At 45.0% G+C, this 27,929-nt stretch overlaps 1 protein-coding gene across 1 annotated transcript; it reads right to left on the bottom strand.

Moving 5' to 3' along the window:
- Positions 1 to 15,385: 15,385 nt before the first annotated feature.
- On the bottom strand, positions 15,386 to 20,071 carry LOC123425634 (mavicyanin-like). Its single transcript, XM_045109331.1, has 2 exons — positions 19,731 to 20,071; positions 15,386 to 16,128 (listed from the first exon to the last, which is right to left on the bottom strand). Exons 1-2 carry the CDS (start codon positions 19,912 to 19,914, stop codon positions 15,737 to 15,739), a joined length of 576 nt encoding a protein of 191 aa, XP_044965266.1. The 5' UTR covers positions 19,915 to 20,071; the 3' UTR covers positions 15,386 to 15,736.
- Positions 20,072 to 27,929: the final 7,858 nt, after the last annotated feature.

Genomic DNA, 27,929 nt, shown 5'->3' with positions numbered 1-27,929 from the left:
CTCAACAGACTTTGAGTCAAGGCACACATTAGGTGCGGTACACAGCATGGCATACTTTAGATTCTACGGCTAAGGCATAGAAGACGACCTTCGTCTATTCTCTTTATTCTGCCGTGGTCGGGTTTTGAGTCTTACTCAAATTCACACCTCACAACGCAACCAAGAACTCCTTCTTTGCTGATCTATTTTGAACTCTTTCAAAAACTTGTCAAGGCATGCATCTTGTTGAAACTTCTATTAAGCGTTTTCGATCTATCTCCATAGATCTTTGATGCTCAATGTTCAAGTAGCGTAATCCAGGTACTCCTTTGAAAACTTCTTTCAAACAATCTTGTATGCTTTACAGAAATTCTACGTTACTTCTGATCCACAATATGTCAACCACATATACCTATCAGAAATTCTATAGTGCTCCTACTCACTTCTTTGGAAATACAAGTTTCTCATAAACCTTGTACACACCCAAAATCTTTGATCATCTCATCAAAGTGTATATTCCAACTCCGAGATGCTTGCACCAGTCCATTGAAGGATCACTGGAGCTTGCATACTTGCTAGTATCTTTAGGATCGACAAAACCTTCTCGTTGTATCACATACAATGTTTGCTCAAGGAAACCGTCGAGAAAACAATGTTTTGACATCCTACGTGCAATATTTCATAAATAATGCATCAACAACTAACATAATTCTAACAGACCTTTAGCATCGCTACGAGTGAGAAAGTCTCATCATAGTCAACTGTTTGATCTTGTCGAAAACATCTTTGCGACAAGTCAGCTTTTCTTAATAGTGACTTATCACCATCATCGTCTGTCTTCTTTTAAAGATCCATTTTACCCAATAGTCCCATGACCATCAAGTAGTTCTACCAAAGTCTACACTTTGGTTTCATACATGGATCCTCTCTCGGATTTCATGGCTTCCAGCCATTTGTCGGAATCTGGGCCCACCATCGCTTTCTCCATAACTCGTAGGTTCACTGTTGCTCAACAACATGACCTCCAAGACAGGGTTACCGTACTACTCTGCAGCAGTACGCGACCTTGTCGACCTACGAGGTTTGTAGTAACTTGATTCGAAGCTCAATGATCACCATCATCAGCTTCCACTTCAATTGGTGTAGGCGCCACAGGAACAACTTCCTACGCCCTGCTACACACTGGTTGAAGTGATGGTTCAATAACCTCATCAAGTTCTACTACCCTCCCACTCAATTCTTTCGAGATAAACCTTTTCTCGAGAAAGGATCCTTTTCTAGAAACAAACACTTTGCTTACGGATCTGAGATAGGAGATGTACCCAACTGTTTTGGATATCCTATGAAGATGCATTTATCCGCTTTGGGTTCGAGCTTATCAGACTAAAACCTTTTTCACATAAGTTTCGAAGCCCCAAACTTTCAAGAAACGACAGTTTAGATTTCTCTAAACCTCAGTCTATACTGTGTCATCTCAACGGAAATACGCGGTGCCCTATTTAAAGTGAATGTGGTTGTCTCTAATGCATAACCCATAAACGATAGTGGTAATTCGATAAGATACATCACATCATGCACCATACTAAATAGTGCGTGGTATGACGTTCAGACACATCATCACACCATGATGTTCCAGGTGGCATGAACTGTGAAACAATTTCCACATTGTCTTAACTGTGTACCAAAAACTCGTAACTCAGATATTCATTTCTATGATCATATCGTAGACAGTTCATCCTCTTGTTACGACGAACTTCACTCTGAAACAGAATTGAACTTTTCAATATTTCAGACTTGTGATTCATTAAGTAAATACTCCTGTATCTACTCAAGTCGTCAGTGAAGTAAGAACATAATGATATCCACTGCGTGCCTCAGCACTCACTGGACTGCATACATCAAAATGTATCACTTCCAACAAGTTACTATCTTGTTTCATCTCAATGAAAACAAGGCCTTGCTCATGTGGTATGATTTGCATGTCACTAGTGATTCGAAATCAGGTGAGTAAAGATCCATCAGCATGGAGCCTCTTCATGCAATTCATACTAACATGACTCAAGCGGCAGTGCCACAAGTAAGTGGTACTATCATCATTTAACTCGTATCTTTTGACACCAATGTGTAACACTACAATCGAGATTCAATAAACCATTGAAGGTGATTATTCAAGCAAATAGAGTAACCATTATTCTCTTTGAATGAATAATCGTATTGCAATAAACACGATCCAATCATGTTCATGCCTAACGCAAGCACCAAATAACAATTATTTAGGTTCAACACCAATCCCGATGGTAGAGGGAGCGTGCGACGTTTGATCATATCAACCTTGGAAACACTTCCAACACGTATCGTCACCTCGCCTTTAGCTAGTCTCTGTTTATGTCGTAGCTTTCATTTCGCGTTACTAATCACTTAGCAACCGAACCGGTATCCAATACCCTCATGCTACTAGGAGTACTAGTAAAGTACACATCAACATTATGTATATCAAATATACTTCTTTCGACTTTTGCCAGCCTTCTTATCTACCAAGTATCTAGAGTTGCTCCGCCTTAGTGACTGTTCCCCTTATTACAGAAGCACTTAGTCTCGGGTTTGGGTTTAATCCTGGGTCTCTTCATTAGCGCAGCAACTGTTTTGCCATTTCACGAAGTATCCCTTCTAGCCCTCGCCTTTCTTGAAACTTAGTGGTTTTCCAAACCATCAACTATTGATGCTCCTTCTTGATTTCTACTTTCGCAGTGTCAAACGTCGCGAATCGCTCAAGGATCATTGTATCTATCCTTGATATGTCATAGTTCATCACGAAGCTCTCAAAGCTTGGTGGCAGTGACTTTTGGAGAACCATCACTATCTCATCTGAAAGATTAGCTCCCACTTGATTCAAGTGATTGTCGTACTCAGACAATCTGAGCACATGCTCAACGATTGAGCTTTTCTCCTTTACTTTGTGGTCAAAGAATCTTGTTGGAGGTCTAGTACCTCTTAACAAGGGCACAAGCATGAAATCACAATTGCATCTCTTCGGAACATCACTTATGTTCCGTGACGTTTTACAACGTTTTCGGCGCCTTGCTTCTAAGCCATCAAGTATCTTGCACTGAACTATCGTGTAGTCATCAGTAATGTGTATGTCGGATGTTCATAGCATCCACAGACGACGCTCGAGGTGCAGCACACCGAGTGGTGCATTAAGGACATAAGCCTTCTGCGTAGCAACGAGGACAATCCTCGGTTTTACAGACTCAGTCTGCAAAGGTTGCTACTATCAATTTTCAACTAAATTTTCTCTAGGAACATATAAAAACAGTAGAGCTATAGCGCAAGTTACATCGTAATTCGCAAAGACCATTAGACTATGTTCATGACAATTAGTTCAATTAATCATATTACTTAAGAACTCCCACTCAAAAAGTACATCTCTCTAGTCATTTGAGTGGTACATGATCCAAATCCGCTATCTCAAGTCCGATCATCACGTGAGTCGAGAATAGTTTCAGTGGTAAGCATCCCTATGCTAATCATATCAACTATACGATTCATGCTCGACCTTTCGGTCTCATGTGTTCCGAGGCCATGTCTGCACATGCTAGGCTTGTCAAGCTTAACCCGAGTGTTCCGCGTGTGCAACTGTTTTGCACCCGTTGTATGTGAACGTTGAGTCTACCACACCCGATCATCACGTGGTGTCTCGAAACGAAGAACTGTCGCAACGGTGCACAGTCGGGGAGAACACAATTTCGTCTTGAAATTTTAGTGAGAGATCACCTCATAATGCTACCGTCGTTCTAAGCAAAATAAGGTGCATAAAAGGATTAACATCACATGCAATTCATAAGTGACATGATATGGCCATCATCACGTGCTTCTTGATCTCCATCACCAAAGCACCGGCACGATCTTCTTGTCACCGGCGCCACACCATGATCATCCATCAACGTGTTGCCATCGTGGTTGTCGTGCTACTTATGCTATCACTACTAAAGCTACAGCCTAGCAAAATAGTAAACGCATCTGCAAGCACATATGTTAGTATAAAGACAACCCTATGGCTCCTGCCGGTTGCCGTACCATCGACGTGCAAGTCGATATTTCTATTACAACATGATCATCTCATACATCCAATATATCACATCACATCGTTGGCCACATCATATCACAATCATACCCTGCAAAAACAAGTTAGACGTCCTCTAATTTTGTTGTTGCATGTTTTACGTGGTGACCAAGGGTATCTAGTAGGATCGCATCTTACTTACGCAAACACCACAACGGAGATATATGAGTTGCTATTTAACCTCATCCAAGGACCTCCTCGGTCAAATCCGATTCAACTAAAGTTGGATAAGCCGGCACTTGCCAGTCATCTTTGAGCAAAGGGGGTTACTCGTAACGATGAAACCAGTCTCTCGTAAGCGTACGAGTAATGTCGGTCCAAGCCGCTTCAATCCAACAATACCGCGGAATCAAGAGAAGACTAAGGAGGGCAGCAAAACGCACATCACCGCCCACAAAACCTTTTGTGTTCTACTCGAGAAGACATCTACGCATGAACCTAGCTCATGATGCCACTGTTGGGGAACGTCGCATGGGAAACAAAAATTTCCTACGCGCACGAAGACCTATCATGGTGATGTCCATCTACGAGAGGGGATGAGTGATCTACGTACCCTTGTAGATCGTACAGCAGAAGCGTTAGAGAACGCGGTTGATGTAGTGGAACGTCCTCACGTCCCTCGATCCGCCCCGCGAACAATCCCGCGATCGGTCCCACGATCTAGTACCGAACGGACGGCACCTCCGCGTTCAGCACACGTACAGCTCGACGATGATCTCGGCCTTCTTGATCCAGCAAGAGAGACAGAGAGGTAGAAGAGTTCTCCGGCAGCGTGACGACGCTCCGGAGGTTGGTGATGATCTTGTCTCAGCAGGGCTCCGCCCGAGCTCCGCAGAAACGCGATCTAGAGGAAAAACTATGGAGGTATGTGGTCGGGCAGCCGTGAGAAAAGTCGTCTCAAATCAGCCCTAAAACCTCCGTATATATAGGTGGGAGGGAGGGGACGAGGCAGCCTCAAAACCTAAAGGTTTGGCCGAAATTGGAGGTGGAGGAGTCCTACTCCAATCCTACTTGGAGTAGGATTCCACCTTCCCACTTGGAAACTCTTTCCACCTTGTGTTTTTTCCTTCTCAAACCTTATGGGCCTTAGTGGGAACTTATTCCAGCCCACTAGGGGCTGGTTTATCTCTTCCCATAGCCCATGAGACCCCTTGGGGCGTGACACCCCTCCCGATGGTCCCCGGCACCCCTCCCGGCACTCCCGGTACACTACCGATGAGCCCGAAACTTTTCCGGTAATGCACGAAAACCTTCCGGTAACCAAATGAGGTCATCCTATATATCAATCTTCGTTTCCGGACCATTCCGGAAACCCTCGTGACGTCCGTGATCTCATCCGGGACTCCGAACAACATTCGGTAACCAACCATATAACTCAAATACGCATAAAACAACGTCAAACCTTAAGTGTGCAGACCCTACGGGTTCGAGAACTATGTAGACATGACCAGAGAGACTCCTCGGTCAATATCCAATAGCGGGACCTGGATGCCCATATTGGATCCTACACATTCTACGAAGATCTTATCGTTTGAACCTCAGTGTCAAGGATTCGTGTAATCCCGTATGTCATTCCCTTTGTCCTTCGGTATGTTACTTGCCCGAGATTCGATCGTCAGTATCCGCATACCTATTTCAATCTCGTTCACCGGCAAGTCTCTTTACTCGTTCCGTAATACAAGATCCCGCAACTTACACTAAGTTACATTGCTTGCAAGGCTTGTGTGTGATGTTGTATTACCGAGTGGGCCCCGAGATACCTCCCCGTCATACGGAGTGACAAATCCCAGTCTTGATCCATACTAACTCAACGAACACCTTCGGAGATACCTGTAGATCATCTTTATAGTCCCCCAGTTACGTTGCGACGTTTGATACACACAAAGCATTCCTTCGGTGTTCGTGAGTTATATGATCTCATGGTCATAGGAACAAATACTTGACACGCAGAAAACAGTAGCAACAAAATGACACGATCAACATGCTACGTCTATTAGTTTGGGTCTAGTCCATCACATGATTCTCCTAATGATGTGATCCTGTTATCAAGTGACAACACTTGCCTATGGCCAGGAAACCTTGACCATCTTTGAACAACGAGCTAGTCAACTAGAGGCTTACTAGGGACAGTGTTTTGTCTATGTATCCACACAAGTATTGTGTTTCCAATCAATACAATTATAGCATGGATAATAAACGATTATCATGAACTAAGAAATATAATAATAACTAATTTATTATTGCCTCTAGGGCATATTTCCAACAATGTCTGATGTAAGTAGGGGTTTAGGATCATTCATTTGATCATGAGTAGTTCACGTCGGCTGTGCGTAGATCTTCCCTCTCTCATTCTTGTACTCGTAAGTTAGCCACCTCAAATAAATGCTTAATGCTCCAACCTCACCACTTAACCTTACCTCACCCATTAAGCTTTGCTAGTCTTGATACCTTTGGAAATGAGATTGCTGAGTCCCTATGGCTCACAGATTACTACAACACCAGTTGCAGGTACATGTAAAGGGTTACTTGACGCGAGCACGTTGATTGTTCATTTGGAGTTTCTTCTTCTTCATCATCAATCTAGGATGGGTTCCAGGCCGACAGCCTGGGATAGCAAGGATGGACGTCGTTGTTTTATCATTTTTTTTCGTCCGTAGTCGGACCCTGCTCTTCTTCATGGTGATTGTATGTATTGTACTCACTCTGATGTAGCTTGTGGCGAGTGTAAGCCAACTCTTTATACTCATCTTTTCAGTACAGGTACTTGTAACGATATCCATCCTTGTGAAACAACGAGATGCGTTTCTATCCCTAGCAAGGCCCTCGCGCCAAAATAAGGATATGACTGGATCTTAGACGTTACATGTTGCTGATATGTCAGCCTTTTCTGGGCTGTGAGTTGTTACTATTTGGCTATATGCATCTTAGTTTATACAAATGTCATATATTACTCATCATGCTTCGTATCCGCTTGAATCAACATTTTAAATTAATGATATGCCTAACATTTTAAATTAATGATATGCCTTAATCGAAAGAAGAAGAAAACGAGAGCTGCTTGTCCGGCCTCCATCCGAATAGGCCCGTAGGAGTGTAGGACTAGTGTTTTTTTAGGATGGTGTGGGGCTAGTACTGATAGGTCAAAGTGAATTGATCGCTAGTTCACGAAATAGGGTCCCCATTTTATATTATAAAGCATCGACCATCAATCACACGATAATTGTTGGGGCGAACAACACATCAAGCCCAAAACAAAAAAGAAGAAGAAATAAATGCCAACAATGGCAATTCGGCAAGCATAGATGAACCGCCGCCATTGTGCCCTCTTTCTTTGTCCCATCACTTACCATGGCTCAGGTGTGCCACGTACATAAACAATAGCTCCAAGAAGGAATGCGACACCAACACCGCTGCCCGGACATGGCCTAGGGTCCTCTGGGACGCGATGTGAAACAGAGGATGGGAAGAATCGACGCCCTTCAAGAAGGAATGGCGGAACCCTCATGCATCACTGGTGACCCACAAGTGTAGGGGATCTATCGTATTCCTTTCGATAAGTAAGAGTGTCGAACCCAACGAGGAGCACAAGGATCTCACAAGTGGATTTCAGCAAGGTATTCTCTGCAAGCACTGAAATTATCGGTAACAGATAGTTGTGTGATAAGATGATTCGTAGCAAGTAGCAAGTAACAATAGTAACAAAGGTGCAGCAAAGTGTCCCAATCCCTTTTGTAGCAAGGGACAAGCCTGGACAAACTCTTATAGGAGGTAAAGTGCTCCCGAGGAAACATGGGAATTTCTGTCAAGCTAGTTTTCATCATGTTCATATGATTCGCGTTCGCTACTTTGATAGTTTGATACGTGGGTGGACCTGTGCTTGGGTGCTTCCCTTACTTGGACAAACCTCCCACTTATGATTAACCCCTCTCGCAAGAATCCGCAACTACGAAAGAAGAATGAAGACAAAGTCTAACCATAGCATTAAACTAGTGGATCCAAATCAGCCCCTTACGAAGCAATGCATAAACTAGGGTTTAAGCTTCTGTCACTCTAGCAACCCATCATCTACTTATTACTTCCCAATGCCTTCCTCTAGGCCCAAATAATGGTGAAGTGTTATGTACTCGACGTTCACATAACACCACTAGAGGAAAAACATACAACGCATCAAAATATCGAACGAATACCAAATTCACACGACTACTTATAGCATGACTTATCCCATGTCCTCAGGAACAAAAGTGACTACTCACAAAGAATAATTATATTCATGACCAGAGAGGTATTGAATACCATCAAGGATCTGAACATATAATCTTCCAGCGAGTAATCCAACTAGCATCAACTACAAAGAGTAATTAACACTACTAGCAACCTTACAAGTACCAATCGGAGTCGCGAGACGGAGATTGGTTACAAGAGATGAACTAGGGTTTGGAGATGAGATGGTGCTGATGAAGATGTTGATGGTGATGAGTCCCCTCCGATGAGAGGAGTGTTGCTGATGACGATGGCAACGATTTCTCCCTCCGGGAGGGAAGTTTCCCTGGCAGGATGACCCTGCCGGAGCTCTAGATTGGTTCTGCTCAAGTTCAGCCTCGTGGCGGCGGCGATTCCTCCCAAAAGCCTCCTCTTGATTTTTTCTGGAACGAAACCATCCTTAAAGCAAAAGAGGGGAGCGAGAGGGCCAACAGGGAGGCCACAAGCCCCCTAGGTGCGGCCAGGGGGATAGGCCGCGCCTAGCAGGCTTGTGGCCTCCTGGTGGCTCCCCTCTGGTACTTCTTCTGCGCGGTATTTTTTATAAATTCCAAAATAATTCCTCGTTGATTTTCACGGCTTTTGGAGTTGCGCAGAATAGGTATCTCAAACTTGCTCCTTTTTGAGGCCAGAATTCCAGCTGTTGGCATTCTCCCTCTTCATGTAAACCTTGTAAAATAAGAGAGAAAAGGCATAAGTATTGTATCGTGAAGTGTAATAACAGCCCATAAAGCGATAAATATCAACATAAAAGCATGATGCAAAATGGACGTATCAACTCCCCCAAGCTTAGACTTCGCTTGTCCTCAAGCGGAAACCGGGATCAATAAATATGCCCACATGTTTAGAGAGAGAGGTGTCGACAAAACAAGATCCGGACATGCAGGCATCATGATCATAATTAGAAGACCAATATCATCATATCATCTCTTATGCTAAAGTGATAATTCCTTCACAAAGTAAAGTATGGATCAAGAACCTTATTGAGAATTAACAACCAATAGTCTTTAGTCATTGAAGCAATTGCAATTTATCATAACATCGGAAAGAGTCAAATAAGAGCTTGTAAAGCAAATCCACATACTCAATCATCCTTTCGTTTTCTACAATTGCTACAACTCACGTGGTACTCATGAGATCAAAGTTTCAGTCGGACACAGAGAAAGATAGGGGCTTATAGTTTCGCCTCCCAACTATTTATCTCAAGGGTAATGTCAACAATAATAATTTATGAATACTTACTTCCAAGTTGACATATGAATATAGATCTTTCACTAGCATATGACGTTAGCCAAGACAAAGGCGAAATAAGGAATTGGTGTAGATCACCATGACTCTTTCTAGGGCAAAAAGTAAAGGTACAAGATAGGCCCTTCGCAGAGGAAAGCAGAGGTTGTCCTGCGCTTTTGGGGTTTGGATGTGTGTCCTCTTAGTGTGAAGGAATGTCACTTTATATTGCCTCCTGTGATAAAGAACTTTATTATGCAGTCTGTCGCTTTTATGTCTTCCTCATCACAGGTTCGCACAAAGCTTATTTTCCACACACTAATAGATCATAAATATTTAGGGAGCAATTTTTATTGCTTGCACCGATGACAACTTACTTGAGGGATCTTATTCAATCCAGAGGTAGGTATGATGGACTCTCATGGCAAAACTGGGTTGAAGGTTTATGGATGCACAAGTAGTATCTCTACTTGGTGCGGAAGTTTTGGCTGATATGGGGTGGAAGAAATCGTCACATGCTAAGGGATATCTAGTCATATAGTCATTGTTCAGAACCAAGCAAACATAATTCATTATGTTGTCTTCCTTGTCCAACATCTACTTCTAAGCATGCAAAAGTTTAATGAGTGTTCACGATCATAGACGATGTCAAAGATGATATATGTGTATGTGAACCACTCCTTCTTTATTACTTCCTATTAATTGCAACAATCACCAAGGTCTATGTTTGTCCACCCACAACAAGTTTCAATCAACATTCTTTTTATATGTGGAGCCATCACTTCGCATAAGATCATTACATGATCTTTCATGCTTTTTTTCTTTTATCAGTCTTTTCTTTAGATCATGGCAAGAAGCAAGGCCCTTAACTAAAACACTCTTTATTATATGACTCACGAACTCGAATACATCGGGGGCGACACAAAGCAAAACTCAAGCCTAAAACACTAAGAATTTTATTCTACAAGAGAAACATAAAAACAAAAAGGATCGAACTAAGAAAAGGTAAAGGCAGAAGATGTGATGGTGATACGATACCGGGGCAACTCCCCCAAGCTTGGCACAAGCCAAGGGGAATGCCCATACCCGTGCTTAATTGTCTTCCTTTGAAGGTGATGGTGGTGGAGCTGCCTTGTCTTTTGATTCCAAGAGGGCCATCAATCTTTGATTTATACCTTGGAGCTTTGTGATATGTTTCTCCAGCAAAACAACTTCACGAGTGAGATAAGTATTACGAACACGAGTTATTTCACATAACCTCAAGGGCACGATCAAGGATGTAGGTAAAAGGTGGAGGTAGGGTTGAAGAAAATCCTTCTCCTCAGCTTCTTCCTTGTTGAGCGCAGATTGCCCTTCGTCCAACGTCGGATTCTTCTCCTTACTTTTGGCCTTAGTTTCTTTTGGTAGCCTTTCCTTGGCCTCCATGACCTCCATTCTTTTCAGATCAACATTTACTTCTTCATAGACTTGAGGGAGATCGTTCTCCCCTACATATTCTTGAGATGACATCTTGCTCTAAATCTGCGGCAGAAACAGTCTCGAAACAAAAACAGAGGAAAATTGCATGATACGAGGGTCATACCTTTTGGGAGAATATATAATGATTTTTTCCCGACCAGAAGGAGTACTCCGTAAAAAAACAGAGGCTGGGAGGCACACGAGGTGGTCACAAGCCCCCCAGGCGCGGCCAGGGGGGTGGCCCGCGCCTGGCAGGATTGTCGCCTCCTCGTGCGCTTTCCGAACTACTTTAAAATTTTCTATTTTTCTAAAAATTCCAAAACGGAGAAAAATTACTACTGGAAAAGTTTTGGAGTCGGTTTATTTACCGAATCACATACCTCTTCATTTTCAGAGTCTGAAACAGGCTGATAAATATCCCTTATGTACTCCTCCGGAGTTATGGTATTGATAATATTGCTTTCAACATTTATGGGAGTACCTGAGATATAATGCTTGATTCTTTGCCCATTTACCACTCTCGGAAAATTACCTTCCGTGTTGTTGATCTTGATGGCACCGGAACGATATACTTCCTCAACAATGTAAGGACCTTCCCATTTAGAGAGAAGCTTGCGTGCAAAAAGTCTTAAACGAGAATTATATAGCAAGACATAATCACCTATATTGAACTCATGATTTTGTATCCTTTTCTCATGCGACCTCTTAACCTTTTCTTTAAACAACTTAGCATTTTCATATGCCTGAGCTCTCCATTCATCAAGCGAGCTAATATCAAATAACCTCTTCTCACCAGCAAGTTTGAAATCAAAGTTGAGCTCTTTGATTGCCCAATAAGCCTTATGCTCTAGCTCAAGAGGTAAATGACATGCTTTACCGTAAACCATTTTGTAGACATGCCCATGGGATTCTTATAAGCAGTTCTATAAACCCACAATGCATCATCGAGCTTCGTAGACCAATTCTTTCTAGACCTATTGACAGTCTTTTGCAGAATTTGTTGGGGAACGTCGCATGGGAAACAAAAAATTTCCTACGCGCACGAAGACCTATCATGGTGATGTCCATCTACGAGAGGGGATGTGTGATCTACGTATCCTTGTAGACCATACAGCAGAAGCGTTAGTGAACGCGGTTGATGTAGTGGAACGTCCTCACGTCCCTCGACCCGCCCTACGAACCGTCCCGCGATCAGTCCCACGATCTAGTGCCGAACGGACGGCACCTCCGCGTTCAGCACACGTACAGCTCGACGATGATCTCGGCCTTCTTGATCCAGCAAGAGAGACGGAGAGGTAGAAGAGTTCTCCGGCAGCGTGACGGCGCTCCGGAGGTTGGTGATGATCTTGTCTCAGCAGGGCTCCGCCCGAGCTCCGCAGAAACGCAATCTAGAGGAAAAACCGTGGAGGTATGTGGTCGGGCTGCCATGAAAACGTCGTCTCAAATAAGGCCTAAAACCTCCGTATATATAGGTGGGAGAGGGGGGGACTTGCCTTGGGGCTCAAGGAGCCCCAAGGGGGTCGGCCGAGCCAAGGGGGGAAGGTCTCCCCCCCCAAACCGAGTCCTACTTGGTTTGGTGGGTGGAGTCCTTTCCTTTCCCACCTCCTCCTTTTTTTTTCTTTTCTCTTTGATTTTCTTCCTATGGCGCATAGGACCTTCTTGGGCTGTCCCACCAGCCCACTAAGGGCTGGTGTGCCACCCCTAAGGCCTATGGGCTTCCACGGGGTGGGTTGCCCCCCCCCCCCCCCCCCCCGCCCCCCCGGTGAACTCCCGGAACCCATTCGTCATTCCCGGTACATTCCCAATAACTCCGAAAACCTTCCGGTAATCAAATGAGGTCATCCTATATATCAATCTTTGTTCCCGGACCATTCTGGAAACCCTCGTGACGTCCGTGATCTCATCCGGGACTCCGAACAACATTCGGTAACCAACCATATAACTCAAATACGCATAAAACAACGTCGAACCTTAAGTGTGCAAACCCTGCGGGTTCGAGAACTATGTAGACATGACCCGAGAGACTCCTCGGTCAATATCCAATAGCGGGACCTGGATGCCCATATTGGATCCTACATATTCTACGAAGATCTTATCGTTTGAACCTCAGTGCCAAGGATTCATATAATCCCGTATGTCATTCCCTTTGTCCTTCGGTATGTTACTTGCCCGAGATTCGATCGTCAGTATCCGCATACCTATTTCAATCTCGTTTACCGGCAAGTCTCTTTACTCGTTCCGTAATACAAGATCCCGCAACTTACACTAAGTCACATTGCTTGCAAGGCTTGTGTGTGATGTTGTATTACCGAGTGGGCCCCGAGATACCTCTCCGCCACACGGAGTGACAAATCCTAGTCTTGATCCATACTAACTCAACGAACACCTTCGGAGATACCTGTAGAGCATCTTTATAGTCACCCAGTTACGTTGCGACGTTTGATACACACAAAGTATGCCTCCGGTGTTAGTGAGTTATATGATCTCATGGTCATAGGAACAAATACTTGACACGCAGAAAACAGTAGCAACAAAATGACACGATCAACATGCTACGTCTATTAGTTTGGGTCTGGTCCATCACGTGATTCTCCTAATGACGTGATCCAGTTATCAAGCAACAACACCTTGTTCATAATCAGAAGACACTGACTATCTTTGATCAACTGGCTAGCCAACTAGAGGCTTGCTAGGGACAGTGTTTTGTCTATGTATCCACACATGTAAATGAGTCTTCATTCAATACAATTATAGCATGGACAACAAACGATTATCTTGATACATGAATTATAATAATAACTATATTTATTATTGCCTCTAGGGCATAATTCCAACAGTCTCCCACTTGCACTAGAGTCAATAATCTAGCCCTCACATCATCATGCGAATTACATTGTAATAAATCTAACACCCATACAGTTCTGGTGTTGATCATGCTAGGCCGTGGAAGAGGTTTAGTCAGCGGGTCTGCTACATTCAGATCCGTGTGCACTTTGCATATATTTACGTCCTCTCCTTCGACGTAGTCGCGGATGAGGTTGAAGCGTCGTTTGATGTGTCTGTACTTCTTGTGGAACCGTGGTTCCTTTGCTAAGGCAATGGCACCCGTGTTGTCACAAAACAAGGTTATTGGATTCAGTGCGCTTGGCACCACTCCAAGATCCGTCATGAACTGCTTCATCCAGACACCCTCCTTAGCTGCCTCCGAGGCAGCCATGTACTCTGCTTCACATGTAGAATCTGCTACGACGCTTTGCTTGGAACTGCACCAGCTTACCGCACCCCCATTAAGAATAAATACGTATCCGGTTTGCGACTTAGAGTCGTCCGGATCTGTGTCAAAGCTTGCATCGACGTAACCTTTTACGGCGAGCTCTTCGTCACCTCCATACACGAGAAACATCTCCTTAGTCCTTTTCAGGTACTTCTGGATATTCTTGACTGCTGTCCAGTGATCCACTCCTGGATTACTCTGGAACCTACCTGCCATACTTATGGCCAGGCTAACGTCCGGTCTAGTGCACAACATTGCATACATGATAGAACCTATGGCTGAAGCATAGGGGACGGAGCGCATATGCTCGCTATCCTCATCAGTTGCTAGGCACTGAGTCTTACTCAATCTCGTACCTTGTAAAACTGGCAAGAACCCCTTCTTGGACTGTTCCATTTTGAACCTCTTCAAAACTTTATCAAGGTATGTGCTTTGTGAAAGTCCTATCAGGCGTTTTGATCTATCCCTATAGATCTTAATGCCTAGAATGTAAGCAGCTTCTTCTAGGTCCTTCATAGAGAAACTTTTATTCAAGTAATCCTTTATGCTCTCCAAAAACTCTACGTTGTTTCCAATCAACAATATGTCATCCACATATAATATTAGAAACGTCACAGAGCTCCCACTCACTTTCTTGTAAATACAAGATTCTCCAACCACTTGTATAAACCCAAATGCTTTGATCACCTCATCAAAGCGTTTATTCCAACTCCGAGATGCTTGCACCAGTCCATAAATGGATCGCTGGAGCTTGCACACCTTGTTAGCATTCTTAGGATCGACAAAACCTTCGGGTTGCATCATATACAATTCTTCCTTAAGGAAACCTTTAAGGAACGCCGTTTTGACATCCATCTGCCAGATTTCATAATCAAAAAATGCAGCTATTGCTAACATGATTCTGACGGACTTAAGCATTGCTACGGGTGAGAATGTCAGCGTCCGTCTTCCTCTTAAAGATCCATTTGTTCTGAATAGCCTTGCGGGTGAATTGATCTGTTGTTCAGAAAAAAAAGTGAATTGATCGCTAGTGCACAGCATGTTTCTGAATCCTAATCCAGTGCCTCTCAGAAAAAAATAATCCTAATCCACTGATGCCCTCAATGATTGTGTCTCAGATGAGTACTGTATTTTACATCTTCAGTTTACTCTCCAGCCTGCAGGGCATGTGGTCTTCAACAGTAAAGACTAAGCATAAGAGAGTGCTCAATTGATTGATTAAACTAAGCCGATGACAACCGGCACAAACAAATCCCCAAACCAGACCAAGATCCACGGAGAAGAGTATGGCAATGGCATACAAAACCGGCAAAACAGTAAACAACACAGGATCCAGATGACCAGATTACTCATACGGCGACAAACGCAAGCTCGCAACTCACATGGCGCCATCCATCCTCGGCCGGCAAGCTTTCGGACTAGAGCAGGCTTAGGCCGGCCGCGGCCAAGGACAGCACGGACGCGGCGATCGTCACGGCGATGGAGCTGCTGACGGCCGGCGCGGCGTTGGCGCGCGGCGAGGGCGCTGCGGCGGCGCGGCCGGCTGAGCCACCACCCGCGGCTGCCGGGGCGGGCGCCATGGCGGGGGCGGTGGAAGGGGCAGCAGAGGAGAGCACGCGGACGTCGACCTTCTGCCCGATGGCGCAGTGGCCCGGGAAGCCGCAGAGGAAGTAGTGGTGGCCGGTGGTGTTGAGGACGACGGAGTCCTTGCCCGTGGACCATGTGGCCTTGGGCTTCGTCACGTCGCAGTTCTTGTAGTCCGCCTTGCTCACCGCGATCACGTTGTGGAACTGCTTGTTGTAGGTGAACACTGCGGCAATTTTTCCAGGCAAAGTGACAAGTTAATACTCTAATCATCACAGGGGTAAACTAATCCGACATCAACACGATAATGGAAACAACAATCATTTGCGCCAGTTATTTAATCGATCGAAATCGGCATGTTGTTTGTTAAACTGTTCAGGCCATGCATATGATAAATCTAATGCGCGACAGCATGATGAACACTCTCATGGAAGGATTTCTGTATTTTTTGGAGGTTGTTGAGGAAGCACATGAACGATCAGGTGTATTTCATATCATAAGAGCAAGTACAATAGAGCTGAGTCAGCTGGCTATAAGAAATAAAGTAGTATATTTTTGTTTAGTTGGAGGAGAGAGAAGAGGAGAAAAGGTAAGCGGGCTCTTAGCTAAGAGTCAGCTCTAACACGTGCTCCTAGGCACTTTGTGAGAATGAAAGGTGGGTCATATAATAAATAAGTAGTACACTCTTCTAACCAATTATTGTACATGTTAGCTATAAGATGGGCTATAGGTGACATGGCATGAGCTTACAGCCGGCAACCGCCTCTACTATTCTACTTGCTCTAAAGTATCGTACCAACCCACTCACTCACAATCATCTCCCAACAGTCCACCTATCTGCAATTCTACATCCATTCCAGACGGCTACAAATCACTCTCACTACAACAGCGAGCTGAATAATTTTCTGAAAGATATCCATCTTGGTTTAGCAAACACAAATCGGATCAGCTGGTGCGCCACATAGATATATTCGATCTAGGACCACTTAAGGGCTGAACACGTTGAAACCCAGAGCAAGTATAACGTGAGTGGCATCTCCAGTGGAACAAATAATATGATCACCATGCTAACTTTACAGCTCATGATCACACCTCAACCTGGAATCCACATATCAAAATTGCAAACATAATCGCTTGACCCGGCAACCTATCATACACGGTGGCAATCATAGACCCCCCCCCCCCCCCCCCCCCCCCCCCCCCCCCTCTTCCTGGATGGGCCATAGCTATATAGGTTTTGTGGTTCTCTGATGCTACGAGTGCTCTCTAAAGATGGCATACATGTCGTCATTCCTCTCGGGCCACTGAGAGCTACCAACCACCCAGCCAGCCAGCAATGAGAGCGCATGCATCATGGCGAGCTGGCAACAAGTTCCGAACATAATTTGACAAGTTGCAAAAGGGGTTTCCGGCAGATCGGGAGAGGAACAAGAATAAACATGGTCCCTGGCTAGCTTGGACTCGAGGGAGATGATGGTCCACAGAGGAAGTGCCCCGTTGGTGAATGGGTGATGGAGAGTGGAACAAGGAACAATCAAAGGATGCTAGTCCATATTGATGTGAACCATCTTTTTTTTCTTTTTTGCGGGAGGATGTGAACCATCTTTGAATCTTGATGATGTGCAAAATGTTTGCCTAGTTGGTAGATGGCACGACTAGACGGATTTTTACCCTCCAAAACGTGATAATTTAATTGTGCGCAGAAACAAAAATTGCTAAACTTTTTAGAATCTACATGAAGTGTAATAAATTCTTCTGCCCCATGGCACATGATAGATTCAAGAGGTTTTGATCACTGAATGCAAAAGGGAAACGGTAATAAGGCTTGGAAAGGCAGCACACTAGCACAGCACAGTATACTTTCTGTTGGCTGCAGCTTTATTCGGTCGGTGTGCTGCGAAAATAGCAAAAGTGCCTTCCATTCCAGAGCAAATGAAAGCAGGAAAACCCATCTTAAGCAACATAGCAAAACGGGCTCTTCAGGGCTAAAAAAAACAGCATTATGGGTATGGGATTTGGTAAAGCACGCCTTGTTTCACGCTTTAACAAAACCGATCCTCACTTTCGAGACACACCTCACGTATCCGCACGGACGAGGACAGTGATGGTGTGTGTGTCTACTACCGGTAGCACGAGCATGTTCTTTCGGAAATCGGAAATGATCTTGTGTTTTTTTTGCTTGGAGAAGAAATAGTCTGTCTCGAGTGCGTGCACGCTGACATAAGGTAGCCCGTAGCCGGCCGCACTTTTCAGTGGTAACTGAAGACAAACAGCAGCAGGAGTTGGATCCGGCCACAAGCAAGCTGCCAATGCCAAGCGCACAGCAACACACATAGCAGGACACGAAGAGAAAAACAGAACGCGCGTGGCAGGAGGACGAGCCAGACATGGCATGAAAGCTGGAAAAAGGCAGACGGAAAAGCTGCGGCGACGGGCCCGTTCTTGCGGGGTCAGGTTAGGTTGGTGCTCGGTCAGGCTGGGCGGTGGTTGGTCTTGTGTTGTGCAACGCCCTATGCGTGTTGTACTGCTGCGAGGCCCATCTAGTGCCGGAACGGATGCAGTTGCGGCCTTGCATTGCAGTACCGGACGCGTCGCCCACCACGACGAGTACTGCGCACCCGCACCGGTCACGTTGCGAAAAGCGCCGAAACAGCCAGGCCAGGGACCCTGCGCTGCGCGGACCACTCTACGTGGGGGGAAAGCTCCGCGTCACGTTGTGGGGGAATATCTCAGCCTTTGTCGACAGAGGTTCTCCCGCCAGAGTTTATGCAATGCGCACCGGTCACAGCAGCCTCTGCTAGGTTGTGGGTTATCCATGCTACACCGTCAATAACCACAAAATGACGAGCTACTCTATTCCATACATCTAGGCACTATAGTAACCAAAAAATCCGAAACTTCACACGTTATCATGTGCGTACTCCCTCCGTCTTAGTAGTACGCTTTTTTGAAGAAAAAAGTCTTTAATTATGGAACGGAGGAAGTAGGTTTTCTATTTCTCTCTTTTGTATACAGCAATTTCGTAGTAGGGTGTTGATATCCACACACACACGGAGTAGTAGCGTGTACCACCGAGGAGTGAATTAATGAAAGCTTTGACTGAAGTCACGTCGTGCGCGGCGGTCGCGCCGCACTGAATCACAGCGACCACGGGGAGCGCACGGCCGCCAAAATACAGTGGATAGCACTGCCGGCCGTGAAGCCAGGCCAGCTGCATGCCATGCGCCTATCCTGAGGTCGCGACCGTACGTCAAGCGATGCGCTGGGTGCTCTCGCGCGGCAAAAGCCAAGGGGCTAGAGATGGATAACGACGCCGGACGCCCAGTGCCTTCTACGCCGCACAAGGAGCGAGCGGTGGCCTGGTGCTAGAGTACTTCTGGGACTAGTGGCCATGCCGTGTCGTGTTTCTCTCCGCCGGCGAATTCTGTAAAATAATCCTACTGCTTGTAGTAGTTCAGAAGAGGGAGCTCGGGCCCGCTTCCACCTTCTAAAAGAGTGTCGGAGTGGTGGCAGGGTCTGGTAGATTGCCAGGACACCGCAAGATGGTCTGTGGCTCTCGCTCGTGTGAACTTCTGCAAGCTACTACAATCGTATGCTCGTGCACCCCCGCCCGAATTATAAATTTAACCTAAGCGCAAGCGCAGGTGAAGATTTCTAAGAAGCTCTGACCAGCACACAGCCGTTTATAGACAGAACTGCAGGTACGAGGGTTCTCGGGGGTTTCTTCTTTTCATTATACCCCGGAAACTGGAAGGAAAATCGCAGCGGTGTCATAACGAGAGGAGCAGAGCGCTCGACCGTGAGGTGCGAGGGAGGCTAGAGGCGTACCAACGGTGTCGCCGACGCTGAACTTCTTGGAGGCGGCCCAGGCGGTGTAGTTGGGGCTGCCCATGATGGTCCACCCGACCTTGTCGCCCACCTCGTACACGGCTGCCGACGCCATCCCGGCCCACATCGCCGCCGCCACCAGAGCCGCCAAGGCCACGGCCGAACCACTCCTCAGCGCGGCCATGGCTGCTAGCGCCGAGGTCGAAGCACCAGCCGCGGAAAGGGAGAGTGAGAGGCTGACTGCGGCAACCTCCTCGCTCTGTTCTGTTCGTGCTCACTCGGTGGAGAGCAGAGAGAGTGGAGAGTGGAGAGGAGGCAGAGAAGAGGGTGGCAGCACTGTCCGGTTAAATAACCCGACATGCTCCGCCAGCCTTTCTAGCCCGGCCCGCAGCCCGGAATTCCAGAAATGTCCTCGGCGGCTAGCGTTTGGTGAGGCGGTTTTAACGGGTGCCCCATGGTAACCTCTCTCGCGCGCTTTTGCAACCACCGGCCCTCGCTCGGCCAGTGCCGCACCGGCCGGTCACCGCTCATGCCTCGCACGTCGCAACTACCGCTGCATGCTTTGAAACAATGATGGTACACGTACTAAAGGACTAAAACAATACCCGTGCGTTGCCACAGAAATATAAAATAAAGACACGGATCAATAAAGTTTGCCCCTCTATCTTTATTGCCAAGTCTTCAGTTATTTGCAAACTGCTATAAAATAAATCTTTTGTCAGCAGGTGCATTTTGTTTCATTTCTTTAATTTACAGACTTTAAATATTTATAGGTTGTTTCTCATTACAACAACGGTTCCTATTGCCTAATGAAAACTACAAGAAAGTCATTATCCATTCAAAACAATCACAATCAAAGTCAAATTGACACATTAATGCTTCTAAGCCTACAAATAATAATATGTAATTAGTATTTTTCACATAAAATGGGAGAATCTAATAGGAATATATCTGTTTTTTAACCAGAAGAACATATCAAAATAGCTAGCATTAGTTCAAACCGGACAATTGTTGTGATTTCTACGTTGCTGCAACTTCCTTTTATTGGTGCCTTGGGGATGAGTAAGAAAAATGTTTAGTCTAAAAAGACCTAAGATAAATGAGAGCAGAAAAATAGAGTAATATAAACTTTACATGCACGCCTTATAGATATATACAGGTCATATGCACAGGGGTAGACAACCATTTCATTAAATGTATACTGATGTGTTCTTCCAAACTGTGTGCAATGAATTCACTACTCATCTGAATTTCTTTGTTTTGGAGAGAGGAATCATAACTAAAGAATTGGACATCATTGATACCAGCAACGAAAGAGTAGCTCAACATTCTTTAGTGATTCCTCCCCTATATGGATATCCTGTAGCGATGTAACAAACACCGTTAGAGCCACCAAATCAGCTATCAGATCAAGAGAGTAAAACACACCGCCTGAAACCGCTTGAGATATCACATGATTCCTCCCTGGGCTTGCCATTTGATCATAAAGCTTAAATTTGAAATGATCAGCGCCATTGACGTTTGAGTCCTAAAGCACCTTGCAATCCCTCAAATATTTTATTGTGCCTCATTTCCTAATTATGCTATGTGACTAATAGCATGGCATAATAAGCTTGTTGAGTCCACACTTATTTTACCTCATTCTACATCTTCGACTTACCTGCCTACCGTAGTAGCTCCTCTCTCTCCTTCCTTTTGCTGCTCCATATTCTGATCAATCATACAATTTCACCGTAAGAGGTGGTTGCAAACAAACATCAAACTATATGTATATTAATTATTATCAATTTCACCGTAACAGGTGTAATTGTTTTAGAACAGAACTCTCGTGGTTAACTTGATCAAATGAGTCGATGAGATGAGTATCATAGCAACCTTTTATCTAGCGCTTTGTATTATGGCAGGTTAGCACTCCTAATGGCTGGTTTGCCATTTGAGTATCTTGATACTAACACTATAGGTTGCAGAAAAGATTTAAAAAAAAGAAACATTCTAATGTACTGATTCAGTACGTACAGGTGGTTGCCATGTCATGTTTAGTTGAGTTACAATCAAATTATTTGAGGGTTATTAAGTTGACAAGCATCATCTTGGATTGAAACCAAAACTTCTGTGTGCATACTCACATCCTATTCCTAGCATGAGCTTTCTGAAACCTCATGAGATAGGCTAAACTACAGAAGAACACTCAGGTGACCTAGCCTTACACAATCAATGGAATAAAAGCCAAATTGTCAACCGCCTTCACTAAAACATGCCACTACTACTGCAAATATTTTTGTTCTATCATGATATACTAACAGAGACTATTTCAGGCACCTACTGTCTAGAGCATCATGACGGAGACAAGGTCAGAGAGGAGGAATGTCAATAATACTCGATCAACACGTACTCGTATTATGTTGTGGAGCTATCAGTAGAGAAAGTTACGATTTCCCTGTTCTTAACACAATCTTATGCGGGAGTGTGGATAAAATAACGCGGGAGAAAGTTACGCTATTAGTAAAAAAGAACAAGCTTGAGTTCCATACATGCGGGAGTGTGAATAAAATAACAAAATCTAAATATGCATTTCCACAAAAATAACATTTATTGCTGAATCTTATAGTCGATCTAAGCACATCACAAATCCTTCCATCCAAGTGTGAATTTCTTTTTTTCAATAAGAAGTTCAATCCCGAGATAACAGAAATTGTACAAGAGAAGAACACACGTTACTTGCATTCAATCAATGTAAAAAACATCACAAACATCACACGCCCACCTTTGTAATGTACCTGTGTACTGGGTGGTACATAAACAGAAAAAGGACCATCAACACCGACAATTGCATAAAAAATTGGTATAGCTAGAACTGAACAAAATGGAAACATATTTGCAGTGGTAAAGTGTGACAACCCGATGCCGATGTTCCAGAAGATTCCCCCTTTATTTCGTTTTCGTCGTGTGTCTATTTTTATTTGTCGCATCATCCTCGCATCATGCGCATCATCCGCATTGCATCGGCATCCCATGGCCGCCAGTTTTTAAAAGTTGCATCCGTTGTTAGTTCCTGGTTCTTGTCGTTGTCCGTTCTGAGCCCGACCACACACGCACGCGCCCGCGACATCGTTTAAATCTTGTTTTCAAAAGTGTGTATAAAACTTTCTCCGATTGGGTTGGAACGTGGCGTGCGGTCTTAATATATTATAGGTAGACCGCCTGTAAAATTTCGTCGCAATCGGAGTCCGTCTGGTACTTGAACGGTCGACCGTAGCGGCACCGTATTCGGTCTATCGTTGGACGTCTTTCGGTATTTTCAATCTCGTTGCCGGGTCGCCCGTTTCCCTCTCATCTCCGGCTAACCACTCTACATAGCCACTTACCCGTCCCCGCGTGCGGAAGTGTTCGATTCCGACTGCGCAGTTGGATCCGGAACGAAATTCCGCTAAACCTAGCCCCCTTTGTCTATAAATAGACCTCCCCAAGCATTTTAGACACCAAACCCTAGCCATCTACCTCGTTTTTCGCGCCCCATCAACCCCAGCCGCAGCTCCTCTCTCCCGTGTATCCCTCCAGCCGCCGGCCCGCCCGGGCCCAAACCAAGCCCGCCGAAGCCCATCTCGGCCCGACCCCGAGCTCCTCCCATGTCAGCCTTCCCGTGCTGCCTCGCCGGAGTCCCGCCAGCCGGAGTGCCGCCCCTCGGGCCCGCGCGTTGCGCCGCCCCGCGTCCCTCGCTCCCGCGCGTTGCCTGCCCGTGCCCGCCGCCAGTGACCTCCAGGAGGTTCCATGGCCGCCGAAACAAGCCGTTGCCGCCCCGTCTCTCCCCTTGGAGCTTGTCGCCGCCGCAGGGAATGGATCCCTAGGGCCCGGATCCGCCCAAGGCCGCCGAGATCTGGTCTCCCTCGCCCACGCCCGCCGGCTCTGCTCCCTTCGTCGGCGTTCGCCTCAGATGATGCCGGCCGCGTTGACCGCCAGGCCTCGCCAGTCCGCCTCGCAAGCTCCTGGGCCCGAGCCGGCCCAGCCGCATCTAGCCCCACGGCCCAGTCAACCCCCTCGGCCTCCCCTCAGCACCGAATCACCTCCAGGCCGACCCCACCAGCCGGCCCAAGGCCCAAGGTGAGCCCCCACCTCTATCCTTCGCCCGGGCGCATGGTAGTTATGTCGCGCGCCTCTGTTAGGCCCATTATGCCTATATTCAGCCCGTAGTAGTTTAGGTATTTTTCCCCTGCGATTTAGTTAATTTCAGGGATATTAGTTAATTTCTTTTGCACGTAGTTCTAAACCGTATGTCGGATCGAGGCAGGTTGTATACAGATCTTGTGTAGATTTTCGCGTAGATTACGGATATGCAACTTGCATAAATGTTTGAAGTAGTTTGAACCGCCAAATGCCTAGTTTTGCGTGTTGTCCCAATAGGAATTGTTCCGTATTTATTTTTCGTGCCTGTCCGGATTGCTCGAACCCCGTAGATAAAATGTTCATGTTTTAGGAACCCTTTTGCCATGTATTTTAGAGTAGTTAGTCGTATTTTTGCATGTAGGGTTTAGTCGCTAGTTTATTATTTCGCGGTTAGGACATATTCCCGCATATACGTGTGGCATTGTTTTTATTTCGCAACCCCTCATGTTAAATATGTTTTCGAGGTAGAAAAATCCATAGAATTTAACTGTGCATTTAGTTTTAGCTTTTGAGCAAGTTAGTTCGCGTGATATTTTGCCATGATGCCCTTTTGTTTATTTTGTGGGATTTAATCCGTGTGTGATATGAATAAGTTGTCAACTAGAGATTTGCTCTTGGATGTGTGGACTAGCCCCTGGTACTTTTGGTTGCAATAGAAATCCATGTTTAGGTGTGGTTTGCTTGTTCTTTACTTGCTAGGAAATAGTGCTGATTTGAAGATGCCGAAATATTTCTAAGTCTGAATCTGTTATGTTTTGTTGCTGTCTTTGCATGAGTTTATCTGGTGTTCTGTAGCTCTTTTGAGGTTGGTGCAATGGAGTTAGTTGTAGACTTTAGGATTCTCTAGCATGCTATGAATTTTCATGCCATTTGGGATCCTATAGCTTATGGTTTTGCTGCTGTCAATATGCCTTCAGATTGAACACTGCAGCTTCATAAACTGTTATTTTCACTAAGTCTGAAACTATGTGTGAGATGCCTTTTTGTGACTTCTTTTCCTAGTGATCCATGCTTCCATGCTAGGTGTTGTTAGTTATATGTTGTAGTGCTTCTTGCCCTCTATCATCTCATGCCTTGGTTGAGCATTTTGGGTTTGTGTAGCTCCTAGTTGTGGGGCGTGGAAAATGCTATGTGGCTGATTTTGGCAGATTGTAGTGATTTCTGTATAGCTCGTAGTTGTTGAACCGTTGCTCCGTTTTGATCGTGTCCTACATGAAACTTGCTTAGAATCTCGTTTAGTTTCATATTATCTTGCTGGTTGTGTGTTTTGAAATGCTTGTGACTGTCGTTGCACACATTTTGCATTCATGCCATCATATCTTGCGGTGTCCGTATCTTTTAAACCGTAGCTCCGTTGGAGATGTTCTCTATGTGTAAATTGTTTGTAACGACGCGTAGAATCGCATGAACCTATTTGTTTTGCTGTTTAACAATTATTAAAACATGTCAGTTCAGATCTGGACAGAATTGTAAATTAACATGTGAGGTCGTTTCGGAGATGCTATATGTCATTTCCGACCTCATTTAAAATGCCTAGATAGGTAGATTAATTGCGCTTCACCTCTTGCCATGTTTAATAACATTTATTATTGCCCAGTAACTAATCGAGATAGAACTAAATAATTCGTATGTGGAGTTTCGTCAATATGCAACTCATTGCATATTGAACTTCACTTAATGTGTAGTGTTTTATTGTCGTGAATTGTCATGCCATGTCTTGCATATTAACCTGTTCATGCATCATATGTGGATTGCATCTTGTCGTGCATATGCCGTGGTGAATATCGTGTGTTGATTCTTGTTTCCGGTTTCCTTCGTCTCGTTAGAGTTCCACAAGCGTGTCGAAAAGTGAGGACCCGTTCGACTACATCGGTTCGTCTGCTTCACGGAGTCATTCTTCTTCCAAGCAGGATCTCAGGCAAGATGACCATTTCCCTAGATACCATTACTATCATTGCCATGCTAGTTTTACCGTTTCTATTGAATATGTCTCGTTGCCTACCACATGTTAAATATCAGCCTCCCAACATTGCCATGAAAACCTTCAACCTGTTCACAACCTAGCAAACCACCGATTGGCTATGTTACTGCTTGCTTAACCATGTGTTAGCGTTGCTAGTTGCAGGTGAAGTTGCTTCCATGTGATAACATGGGTTCCTTGTTATATCACCCTATTAATGCTATTTAATTTAATGCACCTATATACTTGGTAAAAGGTGGAAGGCTCGGCCTTTCTAGCCTGGTGTTTTGTTCCACCTTTGTCCCCTTAGTTTCGGCTACCGGTGTTATGTTCCATAATTGAGCGCTCCTAACACGATCAGGGTTGTTATGGGGACCCCCTTGATAATTCGTTTTAGATTAAGACTGGTCTGGCAAGGCCCAACTTTGGTTTTACTTTTGCCTAATAACTAAATAATGCATAGGGGCCCGCCGACACCGCGGAGTAATTAATCAACCACCGGGCGAGTGCTCCTCATGAGTGTTGGTCCAAAAATGGCAGACTGCAGGGCCACCACGGGGAAACTCGAGGTTTGGTACCTGTAGACTTTCCCATCCGGTCGTGTACTGAGAACGAGATACACGACTCCTATCGGGTTTGTCGACACGTCGGGCGGCCTTGCTGGATTAGTTTTACCTTTGACAAAATATCTTGTGCATCGGGATTCCGGTGATGCTTTGGGTAATCTCAGAGTTGAGGTTTTCCACTAAGGAGTCCGACGAGACCGCGAGCTTCGTGATCGAGGATTTCTATGCGGCTTGTGGTAATTTGTGATGGACTAGTTGGAGCACCCCTGCAGTCTTAAATCTTTCGGAAAGCTGTGCCCGCGGTTATGTGGCAACGTGGAAACTTTGTTTAACACTGGTTCTAGATAACTTGAAGTTAACTTGATTAAAATATGCCAACTGAGTGCGTAACCGTGACTGTCTCTTTCGCGAATTCCTTCTCCGATCGAGGACACGGTGGGGTTATGTCTGACGTAAGTAGGTGTTCAGGATCATTCATTTGATCATCAGTAGTTCACGTCCGCTATGCGTAGACCACCCCCCATCTTAATTCTTGTACTCGTAAGTTAGCCATCTCATATAATGCTTAATCGCTTGCTACAACCTCACCACTTAACCATACCTCACCCATTAAGCTTTGCTAGTCTTGATACCTTTGGAAATGAGATTGCTGAGTCCCCTGTGGCTCACAGATTACTACAACACCAGTTGCAGGTATAGGTAAAGGTTACTTGACGCGAGCGCGTTGATTGTTCATTTGGAGTTGCTTCTTCTTCTTCTTCTTCATCGATCTAGGATGGGTTCCAGGCCGGCAACCTGGGATATCAAGGATGGACGCCGTTCTTCTTTTCTCGTTTGTTTTCGTCCGTAGTCGGACCCTGCTCTTCTTCATGATGTTTATGTATTGTACTCATGTGACCCTGATGTAGCTTGTGGCGAGTGTAAGCCAATTCCATATATCTCATCTTTTCAGTACATGTACTTGTAACGATATCCATTCTTGCGAAACGACGAGATGCGCTTCTATCCTTGACGAGGCCCTCGTGCCAAATTGAGGATAGGATCGCATCTTGGGCGTGACATAAAGACCACAAAAACATGCAAAGAAGATTAGTCTTTTCATTACCTGCATATGTGAATTCGATCTTAGTATGCAGATAGAGACAAATCATGTCGATTAGTACATCTATCAGGAATAACATCATAAGATGCATCAGTTTCCATATGCAACCCCCAAAACTGCAACCTCTGAAACTGATTAAGACCGTATGGAAAAAGTTAGATGAATTAATCTAGTCATAACATTGACCGGAAAGAAGGTTTAGAAAAATTGTTATGTGTGCCGTATGGGAAACCTGCCTCATCAAGTCTACCAAATTACAAGAAAATGATAGAAGATTCAACTTCGTAAACCATTGCAGCCCGTGCATCATACCTATGAAATTCATAAATAAGTCATACCTGCGCATCAATGATTCACCATGTCTTCCATCAGCACCTCGTCATCCAGTCAATCTCGGTGAATGTCTCAAT

This window comes from Hordeum vulgare, chromosome 2H, assembly GCF_904849725.1.
Source record: "Hordeum vulgare subsp. vulgare chromosome 2H, MorexV3_pseudomolecules_assembly, whole genome shotgun sequence".
Lineage (NCBI taxonomy): Eukaryota > Viridiplantae > Streptophyta > Magnoliopsida > Poales > Poaceae > Hordeum > Hordeum vulgare.
The sequence above is the reverse complement of the archived record's forward strand: the minus strand, read 5'-3'. Positions and strand labels throughout refer to the sequence as shown.

Coding starts and splice junctions, on each gene's coding strand:
- LOC123425634 (XM_045109331.1), bottom strand. CDS start 19,914: ATGGCCGCGCTGAGGAGTGGTTCGGCCGTGGCCTTGGCGGCTCTGGTG. Junction 16,129..19,730: donor CAGCGTCGGCGACACCGTTG/GTACGCCTCTAG, acceptor AAATTGCCGCAG/TGTTCACCTACAACAAGCAG.